The sequence below is a fragment of the Ochotona princeps genome, chromosome 14, assembly GCF_030435755.1.
Source record: "Ochotona princeps isolate mOchPri1 chromosome 14, mOchPri1.hap1, whole genome shotgun sequence".
In the NCBI taxonomy this organism is placed as follows: Eukaryota; Metazoa; Chordata; class Mammalia; order Lagomorpha; family Ochotonidae; genus Ochotona; species Ochotona princeps.
In genome coordinates this window covers 56,131-78,309 of record NC_080845.1, presented here as the reverse complement: position 1 = coordinate 78,309, position 22,179 = coordinate 56,131, and the positions used below count along the sequence as shown (strand labels likewise).

Below are 22,179 nucleotides of genomic sequence, written 5' to 3'. Positions count from 1 at the left end.
AGCCCCCAGCCCAGCCCCCACTCCTCATGGACCAGCGGCCATCTGAAATGTTTACAAGGACCTCATGTGCCCTAGGCTGGTAGACTGCAAAGTGGAGGGAGTGCGGGGTCACCACAGTCACTTTGTCTCGGGTAAAGCTGGGTGGATGTACAGCTTGTCGGGGGCGGGACCCAGCTCTGGTGGTCCAGTCCTTGCTGTCATGGTCTCATACCCAAACCCAGCTCACGGCAGAGGCAGCCGGCGTGTCTTTATTGCACTTCACGGGGGAGGGCGCCCACCGCTATTACTTTTACTCCATCGACTAAAACAAACCCATGTTCAGGCACAGAGGCGGCCGGCCATGGGCAGCCTTGGGGCAGCAGACCCCCAGCTGGGTCCCCAAGAGCAGGGGAGGCTGCTTGGCTGTGCCTCTGTCAGGCGTCCCCAGCCCCTGGCCGGCAGGCAGGGGGCATGAGCATGGAGTGTGAGGCTGATGGGAGTGGTGTTGGGGTGCAGCTGTGAAACCTCCACATGCAACCCCACAGCCCGTATCGGTGCAGCTCGAGTCCAGCTGCTGGCAGCCGTGCCTGGGAAGCTGAGAGGTGCCCTGCGTCCGCGTGCACACCAGGAGGAAGCTCAGGTCCTGGCTGCTGCGGCCATCTGACAGGTGTGTCAGGGCTGGAAGGTTGCTGTCAGCCACCACTGCCTTCCCAGTAAATCAACCTGGGGGAATGCAGTGACTGGAGCAGTGAGGGGCCGGGCGAGAGGCTAGAGGGAGCTGAGGCTGCAGCAACCCGGCATGGAGCCACTGGCCCCCAGACCATAGTCCTGGCCCCCCAGTGCCCTGGGGCATGGCCATACCCCGTGGCCCAGCCCCAGCACCAAATCCCAGGGGGAAGACGGGCCTCAGGGTGAAGCCAAGTGCAGGCTGGTCGCGGCAGAGTGGGGCTGCAGGGCACTGAGGCCGCCTGGGGAGGGTGTGTGGGGCAGTGCAGGGCACTGCGCCTGCTCGGAGAGGCTGCCTGGGGAGGGTGTGTGGGGCAGAGCAGGGCACTGCGCCCGCTTGGAGAGGCCGCCTGGGGAGGGTGTGTGGGGCAGAGCAGGGCTGCAGGGCACTGCGCCTGCTCGGAGAGGCCGCCTGGGGAGGGTGTGTGGGACAGAGCAGGGCATTGCGCCCGCTTGGAGAGGCCGCCTGGGGAGGGTGTGTGGGACAGAGCAGGGCTGCAGGGCAGGAGGGTGTGTGGACGCCTGTGTGGTCCCCGGGAGACCTGGCCACGGATGATGACAGTCTTTGCCCTGCACTCCACATGGCCACGGACATTTTGCAGCTGGGGTCTGAAAGCTGAACAGGACGACCCCAAGGTCCAGGGTTTCCAGAGCCAGACGGTGCCTGCCCAATCAGGAGCCCTGCACCCCATGCCCTTGGCTGTTTGCTCCCCGCACCGTCGGTGGGGACAGCTGACCCGCGGCTCTGCAGGGCCCTGGGCTGTCGCCACCAGCTGGCCGGGGGTTCACAGCCGCCTGCAGGTTCGGTGGACACAGTCCTGGAAGGGAGCAGAGGGCCTGCCCCGTGGGTTACACCTGTGGGTGGATGGAGACGATTATGGCTGAAGGTCACGGGGGGGGGGCGGTGCTAATCCTGCTGGGGAGATTACGATGCAGCCACCCGAGACGACCCTGCCCTTGACCCTGCCCTTGCTTCCAGACTGCTGAGAGCCGCTGCTGGACCCCAGGATGCAGTCCCCAGGCACAGCCCACTGTGCACCCTTGGGAGACACTGTCCTGGGAGGGGCAGAGCAGGTCAGGCCCAACAGGGAGGGGCTTGTGAGCTGGGACCCCCAGGGCATGGGAGGGGCAGCAGGGACCCTGGACGTGGCCCAGCACAGCTCCCCGGCAGATACTGCGAGACCAGCCTGACCCTGTTGGAGACAAAGGCTGGACAGGGCGTGTCTGGAATCCCAGGGCTCCTGTCACAATGGGTCAGGGTTCTGGGGACAATCCAAGCTACTGCCAGCCTTGTAGAATTGGGGGAACGCACAGAGCGGGTGGGAAGTGCACAGCACCCCAAATCTGACAGTGCCATGAAGGTGCACAGTGACTCGGCCGTGGAGGAGCGAATCCAGGAGCTGAAAACCATCACCCAGCTCCAGGGTGAGAGGGCAGGAGGGCGGGGCCTGCCAGGGTGAGAGGGCAGGAGGGCGGGGCCTGCCAGGGTGAGTGGGCAGCTATCTGGGACCTGGCTATGCTGAGCAGGCCAGCCCTGGGGGATCTGTCCCATAAGGGTCCCAGAGCTTAAGACCAGCTCCAGGGTGAGTGAACAGGCCAGGCGGCTGCGGCCTGCCCGGGGTGAGTGGGTGAGTGGGCAGCTATCTGGGACCTGGCCAGGGTGAGCGGGCCGGCCCTGGGGGACCTGCCCCGCACAGAGGGGAGCTCCCAAGCCAGAGGGGGGAGTTCCTGCACCTGTCCTTCACTGCCCAGAACCTCGGCCAGAGGGTCCTGAGGCTGCAGGCCCCGAGCAGGGAGGCACCCCAGCACACCCTGCCCACCCCCTACACCCACCGGCCCACAGAGCAATGCCGGGCGCTCCAGATCCAGGGCGTGAAGGAGAAGACGGCGCAGAATAAGGCGACGCTGAGCCTCCTACGGAGCAGCATCCGCCGCGGGGCCCAGGACTGGGCTCTGGCCAAGAAGGTGCTGAACTCGCCCCCACTGCCCCAGCCAGGCCCCCCTGGACGTCAGCGGGGGAGAGGGCGCCCCTGCCAGCTGTGGAGGGGAGACCTGGGCCCCCTGGGGACAGCAGACCGGGGGACACCCCGGGAGCGGGCAGGGGACCGCCGAGGCCGCTTTGGCTCAGCTGCCCCCGCCCGCAGTACGACCAAGGCGTCATCTCCAAGGCCTGCGGGAAGGACGTGTCCAGCAGGCTGGCGCTCAGCCGCAACACCATGGAGGTGAGCGGCACGCTGCGGTGGGGTCCCCGTCCCGTGTTCGCTCCCCGCCGCCACACCCACGCGCGAACCAAGCCTCTCGGCCCAGGTGGCGCGCGAGAAGCTGCGCAAATACGTGTTCGACCGCGTGAACACGCACAACGTGCTCATCCACCTGGTGCGGCGGCGTGGACAGCAGCTGGAGTGCCTGCAGCTGGAGCTGGAGCGCCTGCGCAGTCAGCCCGACGCCACCAAGGAGGAGCTGCGGCTGCTGCAGGTGGCCAGGAGGGAGGGCGGGGCCAGGGGAGGGAGGGCGGGGCCAGGGGAGGGAGGGCGGGGCCGGGGTGGGGATGAGTGGGGCCAGGAGAGAGGGCGTGACCGGGGTGGGGAGGGAGGGCGGGGCCGGGAGGGAGGGCGGGGCCGGGTGGGGATGAGTGGGGGCAGGGCCAGGAGAGAGGGCGGGGCTCTGCCGCGGGGCGGGGCTTGTGGAGGCCAGGCTCCCGTGCCCCGGACTGCCCCAGGTCATCCGCCAGCTGGAAAACAACATCGAGAAGACGTTGGTCAAGATCACCACGAGCCAGAACATCCGCCTGCTGTACGTGGACCTGCTGGACTACCTCAAGGCGGTGAGCTGGCGCCCGCGGCTGGCCAGGTGGGGTCTCCACCTCGCTGTTCCCTGAGGGTATGGGGCGTCCGCTGCGCAGACGGGTCCCAGGGTCAGTGGGAGGCCCTCCAGCTTTACGGGGGAAGCAGTTCAGTGGGATTAGAAAGCACCCCAGATCACACTGCAGCGCCCCCAAACAGCGTGCCCCTCCCACACCCCGTGCAGGTGCTGGCAGGGTACCCCATGGAGCTGGACAAGCTGCAGAACCTGGTGGTCGACTACTGCTCAGAGCTGTCAGACATGACAGCCATGTCCCAAGACGCCATGATGATCACGGACGACGTGAAGGTAAGGCCAGGACCAGGCCTGGGGACATTCCAGGACCAGGGAGCCCTCAGGGGCAGGGGAGCCTGACTGGCCTGGGACCCGTGAAGGAGACAGCCTGATGACCACAGAGCAGCTGCCCAGAGCCGCCTGCTTTGCTCACCCACTGGGCGAGGTCGTCAGGTGCAGGAGCTGTGGGGTGGGTGAGGGGCAGTCATCCACCCAGGCCAAAGGAGAGCAGGACCAGGCACACTGACCCTCGTCCTGTGGAGGACAGTGTCAGGGCACAGCCCTCAGCCCCTAGGGGACATGAGCTCATGATGCTAGTGGGCCACAAGCAGTCCTGGGATGCCAGCCTGCTCAGGGAAGGGCACTTGAGCCAGGCTTGGCAGAAATAAACCAGCCAAAGTGTGATGTCCAGACAGGGACAGGACATGCCCTGGGCTGCAGCTGGCAGGCTGGGCATGGGCCAGCGCTGCAGACAAGGTGCACCCTGGTCACTGTGCGTGTGTTGGGGTGTGGCAGGAGCAAGGGACAGACCGAGTCCGTAAGAGGCGGCCCGGAGTCTCGGCCGAGCGCAGATGGGTCAGCCGCCCACGCAGGACATGCTAAGAGGCATGCTGGGGGAAGACACAGCCGTGGCCTTCAACACGCTGGGTCCACGTTGCTGGTCCCCGGTGGTGCTGGGCGAGAGGCAGCTGGGAGATCAGGAGTGAGCCGGGTCCGCTCGCGCGAGGCAAAGGGCGTTCCTCGGGGGCCGCTCCACAGTCCAGCACACACAGCACTGAAAGCCAAGGGCAGCCTTCCCTGTGAGGGCCCGAGGTGACCGTGTCCTCGCTATGCCACCAGAGGACCATGAGGCAGGGGGAAGCCTCCTTCATCGAGGAGCGCAGGGCTCGCGAGAATCGGCTCAGCCAGCAAAAGAAACTCATTGACAAGGTCCACACCAAGGAGACCAGCGAGAAACTTCGCCGGGTGCGTCCCGGCCTGTCGGGGCGAGGGGAGGGCTGGGGGACACGGCCAGCTGGGGGACGGGTGGTCCCGGCCTGTCGGGGCGAGGGGAGGGCTGGGGGACACAGCCAGCTGGGGGACGGGTGGTCCCGGCCTGTCGGGGCGAGGGGAGGGCTGGGGGACACGGCCAGCTGGGGGACGGACCAGGAGGAGCTGGGACAGCCTCTGCCCAGGGCCACTTCCTGAAGACCAGGCTGCTAATCTCACTCCTCCACTTCCCCCTCAGGGCCAGAGGGACCTAGACTTCCCATCCAACCTGATGGCCACGGAGACCCAGAAAGGTGCAACCCAGTCCCCTGCAGCCACTGCGGGGCCCCTGGGCCAGTGGCCTGCAGTTGCCAGGATGAGGGAGACAGAAGAGCTGTTCCTCCTGGGCCTCCTGGCAGAGCCTGGGAAATAAGAGGCCAGCTCTTGGGTCCGAGGGTCCCACGTGGGCAAAACAGGCTGGCCCTCAGGGTTAAGCCTGGACTCCGTGGGCTCTCGCCAGGCCGTCCTGGGCGTAGCTGAAGGGCGCAGGCGAGGAGGATGCCCAGGCCTGCCCCGAGGCAGCTGGACGACAGCCAGCGCAGACTGTCCCTCCGCTCTGCAGTGAGGAGGAAAGAGGCCTCCATTGTCGACATCGAGTACCAGTCGGAGGTGATGGCGCTGGTGGAGAGGGTCAAGTCGGCCGTGCAGTGCTCACACCTCTGGGTACTGCCTGGCACCCTGGGCCGCGGCCTCTGGAGCCCCAAGCTGCTCCCCGCTGCGGGGAGAGGCATGCGTGGGTGGGTGCCCAGGACACAGCACAGCCAAGCCCCACTCAGGGGTCACAGAGCCTGCTAGCATGCAAAGGTCCGCATGCTGAGTGCAGGCCCATCCCAGACGGACAGGTGGACAGTCCCAGATGGACGGGGTGGACAGTCCCAGATGGACAGGGTGGACAGTCCCAGATGGACAGGGTGGACAAGTCCCAGACACACAGGGTGGACAGTCCCAGACGGACGGGGTGGACAGTCCCTGACGGACGGGGTGGACAGTCCCAGATGGACAGGGTGAACAAGTCCCAGACAGGGTGGACAGTCCCAGACGGACAGGGTGGACAGTCCCAGACAGACGGGGTGGACAGTCCCTGATGGACGGGGTGGACAAGTCCCAGACAGACAGGGTGGACAGTCCCAGGCGGACGGGTGGACAGTCCCTGACGGACGGGGTGGACAAGTCCCAGATGGACTGAGTAGACAGTCCCAGACGGACAGGGTGGACAGTCCCAGACAGACGGGGTGGACAGTCCTTGATGGACGGGGTAGACAAGTCCCAGACAGACAGGGTGGACAGTCCCAGGCGGACGGGTGGACAGTCCCTGACGGACGGGGTGGACAAGTCCCAGATGGACTGAGTAGACAGTCCCAGACAGACAGGGTGGACAGTCCCAGACGGACAGGGTGGACAAGTCCCAGACAGACAGGGTGGACAGTCCCTGACGGACGGGGTGGACAAGTCCCAGACAGACAGGGTGGACAGTCCCAGGCGGACGGGTGGACAGTCCCAGACGGACGGGGTGGACAAGTCCCAGATGGACTGAGTAGACAGTCCCAGACGGACAGGGTGGACAGTCCCAGGCGGACAGGGTGGACAGTCCCAGACGGACAGGGTGGACAGTCCCAGGCGGACAGGGTGGACAAGTCTCTCCATTCTTTAGTATGGTCCTGCTTCAGTTTACTGTCCCTCAGCTCAGACTACCATGTAGGTCCAGGCCACATCCCTGAGCCAAGGCCCAGCCGCCAAGTGGCCCTCCCCGCTGGGGTCAGGCCATGTACCTGAGCCAAGGCCCAGCCACCTACTGGCCGGCCCATACCTGTCCTCCTCTCCCCTCCCACCCCTGCTGGCCAGGACATCGCCGGCCGCTTCCTGTCCCAGAGCAACACGGAGGAGAACCTGCAGCTCCAGATGGCCGACTGCGAGGGGCGGCGGCGGCAGCTGGAGGCCCTGATGAAGAAACTGGAGCTGGAGGAGGCTCTGCTCAAGTTCCACCAGGCGCCTGGCTCTGACAGGTGCACAGGGGGCATACCTTTCCAGGCCTGAGCCCCCCGCCCCAGTGCACAGCACACAGCCCTGACCTGAGCCCCCAGTGCACAGCCCTAAGCTGAGCCCCCCACCCCAGTGCACAGCGCACAGCGCTGACCTGAGCCCTGAGCTGAGCCCCCCACCCCAGTGCACAGCGCACAGCCCTGACCTGAGCCCTAAGCTGAGCCCCCCACCCCAGTGCACAGCGCACAGCCCAGGCCTGAGCCCTAAGCTGAGCCCCCCACCCCAGTGCACAGCGCACAGCCCTGACCTGAGCCCTAAGCTGAGCCCCCCACCCCAGTGCACAGCGTGCAGCCCTGACCTGAGCCCCCAGTGCACAGCCAGCCCAGCTTCAGGTCCCTCCTGCTCCCTGCTATCCCGCTCAGCTTCAGGGACATCGAGAAGCGGCTGAAGGCCACTCTGCAGGTGGAGCAGGAGCGCCTGCAGCTGGCTCACAGCGGCATGACCAGGAGCCAGCAGCTGCTGCTGTCCCTGCAGACGGGCATTGACAACCTATACCTCCGTCTCACCAGCATCCCCATGCCCGCTGTCCAGGTGCCCTGGGGGAGGAGCTGCATGCCACGGGGGTGCCGGGGGAGGCAGGGCACACAGGGTCAGCGAGGGCCCAGCCGCCTCCTCTCTCCCATCTCCAGGAAGAAGTAGCAGCACCTGACACCCTGGACCTGAATGCCAAGCTGGCGTACTGTGAGAAGAAACTGCTGCACCTGATCCAGCTGGTGGACAAAGTGCAGGCACTGCCCAGGACTGAGGAGGTGGGGGAGCGGGGCCCAGGATGGGGGAGGTGGGGGAGCGGGGCCCAGGATGGGGGAGGTAGGGCAGCGGGGCCCAGAATGGGAGAGGTGGGGCAGCGGGGGGGCCAGGACGGGAGGTGGGGGAGCGGGGGCCCAGGATGGGAGAGGTGGGGGAGCGGGGGGCCAGGACGGGAGGTGGGGGAGCGGGGGGCCCAGGATGGGAGAGGTGGGGGAGCGGGGGGCCAGGACGGGAGGTGGGGGAGCGGGGGCCCAGGATGGGGGAGGGGGGGCAGCGGGGGGCCAGGACGGGAGGTGGGGGAGCGGGGGCCCAGGATGGGGGAGCGGGGGGGGGGCCCAGGACGGGGGAGGTGGGGGGGAATGGCATTGTCCAGGGTTGAGGTTTGGGGGTACATGGAGGTACCCAGGACTGAGCAGGGGAGCCCGAGGGTTCGAGACTTGGAGGATGGGAGGAGCAAGGGTGGGGGCAGTGTGGGCGTGCCCACCCGAACTGGAGGGGCCTGGACCCTGCAGGTGGACACGCAGGTGAGGGAGGCGCTGGAGACGGCCACCTTCAAGGAGAAGCGCAACAGAAGGATCAGCTTTGAGGACACTGAGGAGGACATGATAGGTGCGCGGGGGTAGGAGTGGGGGGCCAGGACGGGAGGGGCGCCCCGGTGGGACGGGGACCCATCTCTTGGGGGGAGATAGCCCAGTGGGACGGGACCCGCCCCGGCAGTGGGGTGACGCCCCGCGCCCCGCAGACACGTTCCAGTTCGCCGACGTGGACCACAGCTATGTCCCGTCGCGGGCCGACATCAAGAAGCAGGCGCAGGGGCTGATCGAAGGGAAGCTCAAGGCGGCCAAGAAGAAGAAGAAGTAGTCCCGCCCTCCCCGCCCAGCCCGCGCTTTGATACACAAATACACATTTTTGCAGCACTGTCCGCGGCCACCGAGGCCCATTCCAGGATGCAGGGACAGGGCGGGTGAGGGTGGAACAGCACCGCGCATGCGCCCCGCCCAGCGCCGCCTGCGTGCCCCGCCCCCGGCCCTCGCGGCGCCCCGCCCCGCGCCTGCGTGTCCCGCCCCTGGCCCTCGCGGTGCCCGTAGCCAAGATGGCGGCGCCTTCGTGTGGCGGGCGGCCGCGCCGGGCCCCGCAGTGGAGCGGTAGCCGCTGAGGCTCCGCCGTCGGCCCCGGGCCTCGGGCAGGGCTCCCCCGCTCCCCGGGCCTCGGGCAGGGCTCCGCCGCCGGGACATGGTGCGCGTCGCGCCCCGCCGCCGCTGAGCTCGCGGGCCGCGCAGGCCTTGGTCACGCCGCGCGGAAAAATGTTCTCCGCCCTCAGGAAGCTCGTGGGGTCGGAGCAGGCCCCGGGCCGGGACAAACACATCCCCGCGGGGCTGCAGTCCATGAACCAGGCGCTGCAGCGGCGCTTCGCCAAGGGGGTGCAGTACAACAGTGAGTGCGCGGCCGGGGTGGGGGGTCGGGGTGAGGGGTGGGTGTGAGCGCCCCAGGCCGGGGTGAGCGCCCCAGGGGTGGGTGTGAGCGCCCCGGGTCGGGGTGAGTGCTTCATGGTGTCGGGGTGAGCGCCCCGGGGGGGTCGGTATGAGTGCCCAGGGTCGGGGTGAGTGCCCAGGGTCATCCCGGGCCTGGGTGAGCATTCGGGGGTCGGTGCTGGTGCGGGGAGCATTCCTTGTCCTGCACAACCCCCCCCCCCGCATGCGCAGCGGACACTGTGCCATGCACCCCGTGTTCCCTCCCTGATAAATTATGTACGTGTGCCCGCTGACCTCTTCGGTGTTTCCGATGCTCTCTGCCCCTTGCTGGATCCTCTGGGGTGCTCGTGCGTTCCGGGGGACCAGGTGTTTAGGGTGCACGTGTGTTGGCATCCTGTGTGCCCGCACCTCCCTGCCCAGTTGGTGGAAACTTTATCCCGGTCCTGGGCAGGTGGCCCCTGGAGCCCAAGGGACAGCAAAGGCCGGCAGACAGGACTCGCGCCTTGCTGTTTCAGAAGGATGGGCAACTTTGAAACTTTCTGATCTTCTGTTGATGGGATAGAAAGTTTGTGTACTTGAGGGTTTCTTTATTTTTATCCTAGAGCCAGGAGCCAGAACTTCCTCGGCTCTCCCAGGAGGGTGCAGGGGCCCAAGCACTCAGCACATCAGCAGCGGGACTTGAACTGGAATGCTGGTGCAGTGGCTGGAGGCTTGGCCTGCTGCAGCAGGGCACAGCCGTCCCCTGAATCCTACGGCAGCGAGGGGGCGGAGCTCTGGTTGGGGCCAGCCTTAACGTGATGCCAGCCTGGGTGCAGGTGCCATATGGGTAACAGTCTTGGAGACCCCGGCCCACACCCCAAGTGTGGAGGTGCATCCTGGGTGGGGTGCCCTTGTCCGTGTGGACGTCTCCTGGGTGAGGTGGGATAGGGGTTCGTTTCCAGTGACCACTGGCTCAGGGAGGACCCAGCAGAAGGCAGACGGAGGGGTGGCAGTGCCCAGTGTCCCAGCTGTGGCAAGGCTGAGGAGTGTGCCTGAAGTAGGGGCAGGGCCTCTGTTACGGAGGTTGTCACCAAACACTGCTGGGGACAGCAATGGGACCTAGAGGGTCCGCAGGGTTGGGGGAGGCTGACCTCACTGTCCCTCCCCCACCCAGGGCAATCGTGCTTCCTTTTCCACAGTTTGCAAATGTTTGTTGAGTGTTGGGGCAGGCAGGCCCCAACAGGCTGCTGGGGTACAAGCACAGTGACAGGGCCATTGCGGGAGCCAGTGGGGGACGGGAGCTTAGGTGCAGGGCGGTGGAGCCGGGGACCCCAGGGCCAAGACCCTTAGCCATGCGAGTTCGTGCAGGCCTCGCTGGTGGGGACCTGGGGGTGTGGGCCCTGCTGGCTGAGCAGCTGCTAAACGCCCGTTCCCCACAGCAACAGCACAGGTGACCAGCTAAAGGAAGGAGGCTTCATTCTCGTGGCAGGGAGGGACTGTCAGCTGGCAGGGACACAGAAGGGCTGCGTTCTGACAGCTGGTGCCAGGGAAACAGGCCACGAGCTCAGAGGGAGAGGGTGGGCGGCCCAGCCCCACTGAGGGTCTGCCTGGCGGGGACCTGGTGCACACACAGGGGAGGCAGTGAGCCATGTGCAGCCACAGGCAGCTAGGGGAGAGTTCAGCACCGGGATGCTGGGGAGCGTGTGACAGCTGGCTTAGTTCCTGGGGTGCGATGGGGCGGCGGAGGGTGCGGGCAGGGCACTGGGAGTGGGGTGCACTGGGCAGCAGAGGGTGTGGGCAGGGCACTGGGAGTGGGGTGCACTGGGCAGCAGAGGGGCACATGCAGGGCACTGGGAGTGGGGTGCACTGGGCAGCAGAAGGGCGCATGCAGGGCACTGGGACTGGGGTGCACTGGGACAGGCACGCCACAGTCACACCTGCCTCAGCTGCCGTCGGGAAAGGGTCTGGGAGTGTCCGGTCTGTGCCCGACTCTTCTCTGACCCAGGTACGCATGCCTGTGATGCCGGCGGTTGCCCTGAACAGCCTGGCACAGCCTGTGACAGCAGCCCCGGGAGCACAATCCGACTGGGGAGCCACCCACTCCCAGCCATGCGGCGGCGTCAGTGGAGGAGCAGCACCCCAGCTGCCCCAGAACTTGGGGGGCAGACTCAGTGCGCAGCCCCTGGCAGGTGGGGGTGAGCTCTGCAGAGGCTCAAGGGGTGAACCCCAAGGCAGGTTCTGTTTTCCGCCCCCCTTGAATAGTTCTAGCAGAAAATGCATGCACTAGAACAGAATGCAGGAAATTCATCAGCTCGGTATAGGGACAAGAATATGGGTAACTACCCAGCACGTTTGTCGGTTGCAACAAACCTCAAACCTGTCTGGTGAGGACCCCAGGGAACATGGGGTGCAGGGGCGTGGGCTGTCGCTGGGCAGTCAGAAGCCCCAGGGGACAGCAACCCCGGCCGGCACTGAGCGTTTGCTGGGTGGGAACGTAGGGTGCCCCCCTCCCCCGCCTGGAGTGTTGGCACCAGCAGGTGTCCCAGTCCCTAGTGGGACTGACGGATCCGAGCGGTCAGGGTGGGCCTTGCTGGAAGAAGAGACTGCTTGGAGGGTACGGCCGAGGGGTGTGAGGGCCGCGGGGGCCTGGCGACTGCCTGTGAGCATTCACAGAGCAGCCAGTGTCCGTCCCTCTGCCGGGAGAGGGCGTGGCAAAGGCCGCCTTGGCACCGGGCGGCCCAGACATTGTCCGTGACATAGGTGGGTTATCATATGCCACAAGCGCAGGACAATTGCCCACTTAGCTCAGGGGGCAGCATGACGGCTCAGCTGGCTGATCCCCCACCTCCAAATGGACACCGGTTCTGGTCCCTGCGGCTCCACTTCCCATCCAGCTCCCTGCCTGTGGCCTGGGAAAGCAGTTGAGGACAGTCTTGGGACCCTGCACCTGTGTGGGAGACCCGGAAGAGCGGCTGTCTGTGGATCGCTCAGCTCTGACTGTTGCAGCACTTGCTAAGCAAACTGCAGGTGGAAGCTCTTTTCTTTCTGTAAATCTGCCTTTCCAATAAAAATCTTTAAAAAAGAAAAACATGTTTATAGTTCTAGAACTAAAAGCTGCACATTTGCAGCGTGGGAGGGCCCAGTGCAGTGGGGAGGAAGGGCCCCTGGTTCCGGCTGCCCCCCAGACATGCTGTCCGGCAGTACTGACAGCAGCCCGTTGGAGGCCAGGGGGCAAGGGTGGGGCGGGAGAGCTGCCCCAGAAGTGACCAACTTGTCATGTGCTGGCCCTCCCCCCTCCAGCACCCTGCTCCCCGCAAATGGCATGGATGATGGAGTGGCGCTCCTTTTAGGTCTCCCCCATGGGGACCTGGGCCGTCCTCCGCCATGGTCCCGGGCGCATCAGCAGGGACTGGGACTTGAAACAGTGCTTGTATGGGATGTTTCTAAACTGCCTTGTAGCATGGCTGGGCTGGTGGTGGATGCACAGGACGCCGGCAGAGAGCACGGCTGTGACCTTGTTCCTGGGGAAGAGAATGAAGGGGCGGTGCCCGCTTGGGCAGCCCTGGGCCTTGGCAAGGGTGGACACTGCCTGGCTCCACTGGGTGCGTCCCAGAGTCCCTGTGATGGACTCAGTCTAGAATTGCTAACCTGTGGCTGGCGTCGCTGTGTGGTGCCAGTTCCAACCCCAGTGCTTCGCTTCTGATCAGACATCTGGAAGAGCGTGGGAGACTCCCTGTGGTGTAGACAATCCAGATCCCACATCCCAGCTGCTCCACTTCCTGTCCAGCTCCTGCTGATACACCTGGAACAAGCCGAGGATGGCCCAAGTGCGGGAGCCCCTGACATCCGCGGGGGACCCGGAAGAAGGGAGTGGACCTGCAGGCGGCAGGGTCTTTTGCTGTCTTGCCTTTTCTGTGTAGCTGCTTTTCTACCTTTCTCGTAAAAATAAACCTTTTTTTCCTAAGATTTATTAGTTGTTTGTTATTGGAAAGGCAGATGTGCTGGTTCACTCCTGAAGTAGAACAGCTGGAGCTGGGCCAGCCAGGAGCCTCTGCTGGGTCTCCCACATGGGTGGATGTTCCCAAGGCTAGGAGCAAGGTGAGGGTTTAGCCACTGAGCCATTGCGCCAGGACCAATAAATAGATCTTAAACAAGCAAAAAGCCCCTTGGGCACATAGAAGGAAGACCGGAAGCCCATGGGGAAGGGCGTTCCAGATGCTCACAGTGGCCGACTGGGGCCCCAGTGCCCACCTCAGCGCCTGGAGTAGCTGCAGTTAGAACAGCTCCACGCAGCTGGAGGCCAGCCTCGCCCCGAGCCCGTGATTGGCCTGGGCAGTTGCACCAAACAGAAAGCACGTTCAAGCCCACGTGGAGATCAGGCAGGCAGCACACGTCTCCTCCGGTCCCTGAGACTGGGGATATCAGGTGTCCACACTTGGTTTGCTTGTGCAGCTGCCCCGTGGCTCCCTGCTCATGCAGACCTGGGCGCCTAGCCCCAGCTGTCCCCCTGGCTGGGGCAGGGTCCGTGGGAAGATGGGGCGTCTGCACAGGGACCCCTGCACCTGGTCCTGTCGGTTACCCTGCCACATCATGGCGTGTCCCGAGACCACCTGAAGGAGAGAGAAGGGAGGGGGCGTCAGCTGGCTCACTGCCTTCCTACAAGTCTCTAAGGTTCCACTGTGTTAGGTGGGAAGTGCACCTAGCATCTACACAGCCTGTGGGACCACCCAGCTGCTGCAGCCCCACCCTCCCAGGGCAGCCTGTGGGTCCACACAGCCTGCGGGTCCACCCAGCCACTGCGCCTCCACCCTCCCAGGGCAGCCTGTCCCGTCCACACAGCCACTGTGCCCTCGCCCCAGGGCAGCCTGTGGGTCCACCCAGCCACTGCGCCCTCGCCCAAGGGCAGCCTGTGGGTCCACCCAGCCACCGTGCCCCCACACCTGTCACCTGCTCTGAAGTGCCTCCCATGTTTGCTCACCCCATGTGCCCCCCAGTCACTGGAGCACTCCATCTCCAGCTGTGCAGCGTGCCCTGCAGCCCATGGGCCCCTGCCTGTGAGCACTGGGCCGGGGGCAGTGCTCGAGCCTGGAGTCTCCTGACCGCTCTGGGGCTCCCTGCTTTCTTGGCCGGCGGGCACTATGGGTTCTGTGCTCCGTTTTGACCATCTGCCCTCTCTGGTTGCAGTGAAAATCGTGATCCGGGGGGACAGGAACACGGGCAAGACGGCACTGTGGCACCGGCTCCAGGGCAAGCAGTTCGTGGAGGAGTACATCCCCACACAGGAGATCCAGGTCACCAGTATTCACTGGAGCTACAAGGGTGAGCCCCCAGCCTGCGGGCATCCAGCAGGGCTGCGCCCCCAGTTCATGCCTGGACTCATCTTGGGTTCCCGTTTTAGCCACTGACGACATTGTGAAGGTCGAAGTCTGGGACGTGGTGGACAAAGGTAAGGGCATCCACCCTGGTCTACTGCTCACCGCCCACTGCCTGAGGAGGGTGGCCACACACCCTTGCAGTGAAGGCCCCGCCCTCCCACCTGGAGCTCTCTGCTGGACCCCTGTCACTTGGACTCGCTCCGCCTGGCTGCCTTTGCCACGTGCAATGCAGGGCTGGTTTGCCGCCTGGTCGGGGCCAGGTGTGCATCATGCCATCAGTTCCCCACCTGTGTCATCCCCAAGTATGGGAGCCATGCCCCCTAGGCAGGGCAGGAGCCATGGGGCTGAGGGTGCTGGGCACCTTAAGGTCGACAAGGGCTCTTTGGCAGCTCCTCCTCCCACCCTGTACCACTGCTGGCAGTTCCTAATGCCAGCCAGCCTGGCAGAACACCCCTCCTCCCCGAAATTGTTCTCCAGAGCTGAGACAGCCCTGAGCTAGCCCTGCCAGGCAGGGTAGGTGCAGGCTGTTGCCCTGGCAACAGCATGCAGGCCACACCCACAGGGGGGCCGGTGCTTGCGGGTGCAGGAACCTGGGGCTGTGGGGTCAGAGGGCACGGCTGGGGGTGGGACTGGGAGCGTCCAGGATGCTGCAGCTCAGCTTCTGCTGAGTGGATGATACGGTGGCTGGGTTGTGTATCTCCCTGTCAGAAGCCCCGGGGCTCCCCCTCGGGTGCTCTGGGGTGGGGTGTTCCTGTCTGGCTCCCACGCACCAACCTCCTTTCTGCATGCTGGTGTCCGCTCCCAGGGTCTCCCTTTGTGACGCAGGGACAGGCTAGTGGAGTTCTCGGTGCCCCTCTGCCAGCCTGTGGTGTGTGCCCCTGGGTCCTGTGCCACCCTGAAGGAGGGGTCCCCACCCCCCACCCACTGCCTTTCCCTGGGACTGGGCCCTTTGGCCCACAGGAACCACATCTCTGCTTGCTGGCCGTCACACACACAGGACATGCGGTTGAACCAAGTCTGGGAACAGGACCATCCAGCCAGGGGCCCTGGGACACTCTGCTTCCCGCCCTTTCCTGGTGTGGGTCCTGAGGGCAGAGTCCCACAGGCGGCCCTCACCCTGTGGCCACAGCAGGCTGGACCCATGTCCGTCCAGGTGGGAACTTCCTGCCTTGTGCCCCACGTACAGCCGGGAGGCCTTGAGGTGGGCGCGCTGACCATGCGCCAGGACGCACCCCGCCGCCTTCCCAAGGGTGGTGTGATGGCAGAGCTCCTGGGCTTCGTGCTCAGAAGTTTCTGGAAGAGCAGCTCTCCTGGCACGTGGGGGGCCCTGGAGGCCTCGTTCTGCGTCCCCTCCTGTCAGTGGGCTCGATGGCCCTGAAGGCAGCTGTCAGGCAGCCCTGTCCCGGGGCGCAGGGGGCCTTGGAGGGACCCTTCCCTTCGGCCCAGCGAGTCCACCCATATTTTCTGTCTTTACGAAGGAAAATGCAAAAAACGTGGCGACGGCTTGAAGGTGGAGAACGACCCACAGGAGGTGAGCCAGGGCGGGCGGCAGGCAGCGGGGCGGCCACACACGGCAGGCCCGGGGGCTTGTGCTGGGCTTCCAGTAGGGGTGGACACGGCGGCCACTCCCAGGTCACCAGCCGCACAGCTGACGCGAGAGGCAGTTGGGAGACGACCCGTGTGCTGTGTGGCCTGCAGCCAGAGGACACAGCCACAAGCAGTGCCCCGGGGGCCTCAGCTGCGCCTTCACTGCAGTCCTCCGAGTGCTCCCCCTTCTGTTCCTTTAGGCCCAAGCCAGAGCGTGGGCTGTAGAACATTCTGGAACATGTGTCAAGCCGGGTCTGTGCTTAGTCCACCCCCTCGTGGGGCCTGGGATTCATACAGTAGGGTCACCCTACAGCATAGAGAGTTCTGGAACGTTTCACATAGGGTCTGTAGCGGCCCTGGCCATCCCTCCCGGCATGGATCTGAGGCCTGTTCCCTCCGTCTGCAGGTGGAAGCGGAGATGGCCCTGGACGCCGAGTTCCTGGACGTGTACAAGAACTGCAACGGCGTGGTCATGATGTTTGACATCACCAAGCAGTGGTAGGGACGGGTGGGAGACCCTGTGGGACGGGGCTCACAGCCGGGCAGGGGTAGGAGGGCTGGGGGCACACACAGGCCCACAGCAGGGACGGGTGGGAGACCCCGCGGGACGGGGCTCACAGCCGGGCAGGGGTAGGAGGGCTGCGGGGACACGGGCCCATGGCAGGGAGGGGTGGCGCAGACCACAGGCGCAGGTGCACGGGCAGTGCTAGGACCAGAGTCGTCTTGTGCCACCAGCACGCTGTAGGGGGCGGGCGTCGGGGCTGCTGTGTGGAGAGTGCTGGGCAGTGTAGGCAGTGGACGGGTGCGTGGTAGGGCCAGGCAGGGCTTCGGGGTGCAGCCCCGCCCTGCTCCCTCTGCCACCCCCAGGACCTTTAACTACATCCTGCGGGAGCTGCCCAAAGTGCCCAGCCACGTGCCCGTGTGTGTGCTTGGGAATTACCGTGACATGGGCGAGCACCGGGTCATCTTACCCAGCGACGTGCGTGACTTCATCGACCGCCTGGACAGGTGCGCATGAGGACACAGAGGGTGGTGGGGAGCAGCTGCCTGAGTCGGGGGACGGGGCAGCTACAGACGGGCCTGTGGTGACTCACTCCCATCCTGGAGTGATTCCTGGAGGGACAGCGGGTGGATCATGGCCATGGCCCTGTCTTGGATCAGGCCCCCAGGCTCCTCCTACTTCCGTTACGCTGAGTCTTCCATGAAGAACAGCTTTGGTCTCAAGTACTTGCACAAGTTCTTCAACATCCCGTTTCTGCAGCTTCAGGTGGGTGTCTGGCGTGCTTCCCCGAGCAGGAGCCGGGGCAGGCCCACACCTTCCACACACCCCAGAGCTCACCTGCTCCTCCCAGTGCGAGCAGCATCTCACTGGTGGGCGTGCGGGTCCCAGTCCCACTCAGATGGGAACATGCAGCCCCACAGGTCTGAGCCCACTGTGTACCAGCCGCTCATCAAGACAGCAGCCGCCCGTCCCAGCCCTGTGCCCGCTGCCAGGCAGCTTCCTCCACTTCACCAGAGTGGTGTGAGCCCCGTGTGCCCACACGGCCTCTCCGTCAAAGCAGGAAATGACTGCTGGCCCGTGGTGGTCGCCGTGCCGAGGCCGTGTGTCTTGTATAGAGGCACTTACACGTGGTTTGAAGTGTTCTTGTGGTCCAAGGTTGGACAGGCAGCTGTGTACAGCATCAGGCTGCGCCCTGTCCCCTCAGGAGAGGGCCTGGAGTGGAGCCGCAGTGGGGGACGAGGAGTGCCCAGGGTGTGGCAAGGGCCAAATTCCCATGGTGGCCAGGCGGCATGCAGTCCTGCGCCTTATTGCACCAGGACAACCTTGCACGTGGTTCTGCAGACCTGAGCCCACTTGATCACAGACACAGGGTGCAGGGCGGGAGGACGGGGCCAGGCAGTGGGCTGGGGCTGGGCAGAGTGACTCACTGTACCTGGGACCCCGGGTGTCACTGTAGCTGCTGTACTTCTGTCAGAACAACACCCAGATCCCACGTCCCCCGGTGACACACCCCTGCCCAGCTGCTGTCCCTGTACTGCCGAAGGCCCAGCCCATGTGGGGCCTCTGGTGTGAGGCTTCTGGTTGCTGTGCCCCAAGGTGCCACGTACAGTGTGGCCTAGGGTGGCCTGGGGCCTGGCCCAGCTGTTGAGACAGCCAGCTCTGAAGTCCCAGTGGCACCAGCGCTGGCCTGGCTGCCTGGCTCTCACAGGGCCTGCTGGGAGGGTGGCAAGGAGTGCCCACTCAGCCTCGGGGTCCGCCTGTCCCGCAGAGGGAGACGCTGCTGCGACAGCTGGAGACCAACCAGCTGGACACAGACGCAACGCTGGAGGAGCTGTCGGTGCAGCAGGAGACGGAGGACCAGAACTACAGCATGTAGGTGGGGTGAGCACCTGCTGACTCCCACGCCACGCGGGACGCAGCTGTGTTGGCCTTGGGCTGCGGGTGGCCGCAGGGGGCCCACGCATGGGCAGCCTGACAGGGAGAGCAGTGGGCGTTGGGGTAAGAGGCCGTTTGTGTGACTTCCTCACCAGCGGGCTCCGTCCAGAGCGAGCCGCAGACGCTGGTGCCCAACACAGGTGGGGGGCACTGCCCTTTACCAAGAGGACTTGAAGTTCATGGAATTAAAAGGTAAAAATCATGAACTTCCCCAGGGCCGGTGTTGTGGTGTAGCCAAGAAAACTACCACATGTGAGCCCAGCATCCCACATGGGTTACATATTTGCGAGCCAGCTCCACACAGACACCCCTGGGGAAGCAGCCAACGATGACCCAAGACCCCACCCCTGCCCCCACAGGGGAGACCCCGTACAGCTCCTGGCTTCAGCCATGGCAGCTGGTGGGGAGTGAACCAGTGGGTGGAAGATCTGTCTCTGCCAGTGACTGACTTGGGAGTGGACGCTCAGTGCAGCCTGGCGTCGGCCAGCAGCGAGCCGGGCGCTTGTCCCAGGGAAGTCGAGGGGACAGCAGGCAGGGAGCAGCCCTAGGGCCAGGTGGGTGTCCGCTTGCTGAAGCCATGCCAGCCAGGCCTGTCCAGCACTCTGCCCTGCAGGACTGCCTTCCAGGACCCACCCACCCTCGCCCCATCCCAGGTGCCACAGTCATGGGCAGGGTCAGGCAGGTCCTGTTGTGGCCTTGGCTCCAGGCTGGCCAGGTCTGACTTGGTATTTGTTACGCCCCGCATCCCGATGACAGCCCGAGCGGATTCCCGCACAGTGGAGCTGGACCATTGCAAGGTGGTAACCTTCAGTGTCTCTCCCTCATGGGCTCCCCAAGGACTGTGAGCGACAGAGAGCTCTCCTATCCACCGGTTCACCCCCCACATGGCTGGGCCCCTGGGCCGTCCACTGCTTTCTCAGGCCAGCGGCAGGAGCGGGATGGGAGCTTTAACAAGCTGCTACGAGTTTGGTTTAGTGCAGGAAGTTCCTGCTGCCATGCACGGTGTGTCTCTAACATTGGCCATGGACTTCTCAAAGCCCCTTCTATTTGGCCACAGCTGCCTTCCCAGACAGCCCAGTGCAAGGCAGGATGGTGGGGCACCACAGCCTTCGAGGCCTTGCCGGCAGGAGATCCCAACCATAACAGCCCCGTGCTGTGGGCCACCCTCTGCCCAGTCGGGCCAGCGGACACCTGAGTGGCCCTTGGGATCTCTGGCCAGCTGGTGGCTACCCTGTCAGTGGGGACCCAAAGCTTAGCTCAGCCTGGCCCAGCTTCTGGGCCCTTCCCAGACAGGAAGTCCAACTGCTGGGAGGCCAGCCTTGCACACCCAGTGCCCTCGGGCTGGAGTGCTATCATAGGCTAGAGACGCCACGGCTGAGGCCCACAGGGCCCGGGGTGGCCCATGAGCCTTGGGGCAGCCCTCGGGGCCCTGGGTGGCCCACGGGACTCTGGGTGGCCCATGGGGCCCTGGGTGGCTTTGGCTGCCTCTCGGTGGGAGGGGCGCTGTGATGGATGGGAGGGGCTGGACAGGGCGAGTGCATGTCCACACTGGCCTCCCTCCCACGCTGGACACCTGGGTGGGTGCTGCAGGTGCTGCCTCCTCCCTCCCTGGGGCCTCGGGGCTGCCCCTGCTCCCCCTGACAGCAGGCCTAGGGGGACATCCTTACTGAGCCCCCTTCCTGTCCTGCAGCTTCCTGGAGATGGCAGAGGTGCGACGCCGTGGCCACACGTCCCCAGGGGCCACCACTGGGCAGAGCCCACCCCCGGGTTCCCAGTCACCCGCTGGGCCCACGGGCACCTCGTCTCTGGACAGCTCTGGCTCCAGCACGCCCCAGTCAGTCCCTCAGCTGCCCATGGGGGCACCTCCCACTGGCCCCCCACAGCCAGCCCCTGCAGCCCTCCAGGAAGCCCTGCCCTCCCCCACAAACCCCCCCGCCCCCGCCCCGCGGAGGAGCATCATCTCCCGGTTGTTTGGGACCTCACCGGCCGTGGATGCAGCGCCCCCACCCCCAGGTAGGTGCTAGGAGCTGCCGGGAGCCCCTGCCCGCTCTGGCTGCAGCCAGGGCGCTGGAGCCCCACTGGTGTCCCCGCCCACAGAGCCCACACCCACGGCCCCCCGGCACGTGCACAAGGTAGAGGACTTCGTTCCGGAGGACAGCCTGGACCGTGGCTTCCTGGAGGACACTGCCCCCCAAAGAGAGGAGAGGAGGGGTGCGGCTTCCGTGCCCCCTCACGACAGCGACAGGCAAGGGGCAGGGCCAACCCGGGCACCTGCAGCCACGGGCCAGGACCATGTGGGCAGGGAGGGGCAGCAGGCCTTACCCGCCTGCCGAGCCCCCACGTATGCTGGCCTGGGGTCCCAGGGGTCCCCAGACTGGGCTCTGTCTCCACCCTAGGACTCCACTGGGCGTCTCTTCCTGCCTGGCAGCCCGCAGGTGGGGCTCCAGATGGCCAGGGGACCCCAGTGACCCAACCCTTCTCTCAACTGGGCAGTGATGGCGAGGCTGAGGGAGGGAACCCCATGGTGGCCGGCTTCCAGGACGACGTGGACCCCGAGGACGGGCCTGGCAGAGCGCTGCCACCCTCACGCCCAGTGCCCAGCAAGGACGTCAGCCTCTCCAGTGAGGATGAGGCGCCGCCCGCGGCCCTGCCCCCCAGAGCGGCCAGCCCTGCTGCCCCGCGGGGCCCGGAGCCCGACCCCAGACGGTAGGGAGCGGTGGCCTGGGGGCAGGGGGCCCGCGCCAGCCTGTGGGGAACCTGGCCTTCTCCCCGTCCCCAAGGGTACACGCCAAGGCATCCCGGGTGGCGCCCGAGCCTGCGCGCCCCGCGGAGGGCACCCCGGATGAGAAGGCGCGGGCGTCCTCCTCGGAGAGCGACCCCGAGGGCCCCATTGCTGCCCAGATGTTGTCCTTCGTCATGGACGACCCCGACTTCGAGAGCGGCGAGTCGGACACGCAGCGCCGGGCGGTGAGGCGCGGGAGCATCAGGCGGGAGGCCGTGCAGGCGCCCGGGGTGCGGGACCTGACCCACCGCCTCTCCCAGGCCGAGTTCCCGGTGCGGGAGGATCTGTCGGACGCCAGCGACGAGGAGGCCACCCCGGGCCCCGCGCCGCCCCCCAGGACCCCCGCACCCTCGAAGCTGCAGAACCACTCGGATCTCTTCGGGCTGGGGCCGGAGCCCGCAGGCCCCCGGGGGCGCAGCGACCAAGGTGGGCGTGCGGGGGCTGGGGCCGGAGCCCGCGGGCCCGCCTGTGCCCAGGCTGGCTGCAGCTGTGGTGTCCCCCGCAGGCCGGGCCAGCAAGCCGCCCCCCAAGGAGAAGAAGAAGAAGAAGCACCAGGGCCGGGAGGTAGGCCGGGGGCCGCGGGCGCGGGGCAGGCGGGGGGCGCACCCCCGGCCCCGGAACCCCTGCGAGCCCCTCTGCCCCGCAGGACGACGACAAGGCCGGCAAGAAGGGCAGGTCCAAGGGCAGGAGGGACGAGGGCCGCGAGGAGCGGCGACGGCGGCGCAAGGAGAGGAAGGCGGCCGACGAGCTGGAGGCCTTCCTGGGGGGCGGCGTGCCCGGCGGGCGGCACCCCGGGGGCGGCGACTACGAGGAGCTGTAGCCCCAGGTCCGCCGTGTGCCAGGCTGGGCCCCGCGCGGTGGGCAGCTCCCCTGGCCATTCTCAGGGATGTG

The 22,179-nt window shown here is 66.0% G+C and overlaps 2 protein-coding genes across 2 annotated transcripts; both read left to right on the top strand.

Moving 5' to 3' along the window:
* The first annotated feature begins 1,870 nt into the window (after nt 1-1,870).
* On the top strand, nt 1,871-8,578 carry CCDC183 (coiled-coil domain containing 183). Its single transcript, XM_058672529.1, has 14 exons — nt 1,871-2,130; nt 2,549-2,670; nt 2,850-2,927; nt 3,013-3,180; nt 3,425-3,529; nt 3,733-3,855; nt 4,681-4,806; nt 5,069-5,123; nt 5,432-5,532; nt 6,712-6,872; nt 7,272-7,440; nt 7,539-7,658; nt 8,169-8,265; nt 8,399-8,578. The coding sequence occupies exons 1-14, from the start codon at nt 2,061-2,063 to the stop codon at nt 8,515-8,517; spliced, it is 1,614 nt and encodes a 537-aa protein (XP_058528512.1). The 5' UTR covers nt 1,871-2,060; the 3' UTR covers nt 8,518-8,578.
* A 235-nt stretch (nt 8,579-8,813) lies between these two features.
* On the top strand, nt 8,814-22,172 carry RABL6 (RAB, member RAS oncogene family like 6). The gene is made up of 15 exons (XM_058672662.1): nt 8,814-9,090; nt 14,292-14,426; nt 14,506-14,553; nt 15,961-16,013; nt 16,476-16,567; nt 16,937-17,077; nt 17,231-17,336; nt 18,340-18,443; nt 20,197-20,519; nt 20,604-20,751; nt 21,000-21,212; nt 21,287-21,473; nt 21,549-21,714; nt 21,794-21,852; nt 21,935-22,172. Exons 1-15 carry the CDS (start codon nt 8,961-8,963, stop codon nt 22,106-22,108), a joined length of 2,079 nt encoding a protein of 692 aa, XP_058528645.1. The 5' UTR covers nt 8,814-8,960; the 3' UTR covers nt 22,109-22,172.
* The last annotated feature ends 7 nt before the right edge of the window (nt 22,173-22,179 follow it).

What these genes read in the sequence shown, in the direction of transcription:
- CCDC183 (XM_058672529.1), top strand. Translation starts at nt 2,061, where the DNA reads ATGAAGGTGCACAGTGACTCGGCCGTGGAGGAGCGAATCCAGGAGCTG. An exon ending in TGATCACGGACGACGTGAAG is followed by an intron (nt 3,856 to 4,680) that starts GTAAGGCCAGGA and finishes CTATGCCACCAG; the next exon opens with AGGACCATGAGGCAGGGGGA. An exon ending in CAGGCGCCTGGCTCTGACAG is followed by an intron (nt 6,873 to 7,271) that starts GTGCACAGGGGG and finishes TATCCCGCTCAG; the next exon opens with CTTCAGGGACATCGAGAAGC.
- RABL6 (XM_058672662.1), top strand. Translation starts at nt 8,961, where the DNA reads ATGTTCTCCGCCCTCAGGAAGCTCGTGGGGTCGGAGCAGGCCCCGGGC. An exon ending in TGGAGAACGACCCACAGGAG is followed by an intron (nt 16,014 to 16,475) that starts GTGAGCCAGGGC and finishes CTCCGTCTGCAG; the next exon opens with GTGGAAGCGGAGATGGCCCT. An exon ending in TTCATCGACCGCCTGGACAG is followed by an intron (nt 17,078 to 17,230) that starts GTGCGCATGAGG and finishes GTCTTGGATCAG; the next exon opens with GCCCCCAGGCTCCTCCTACT.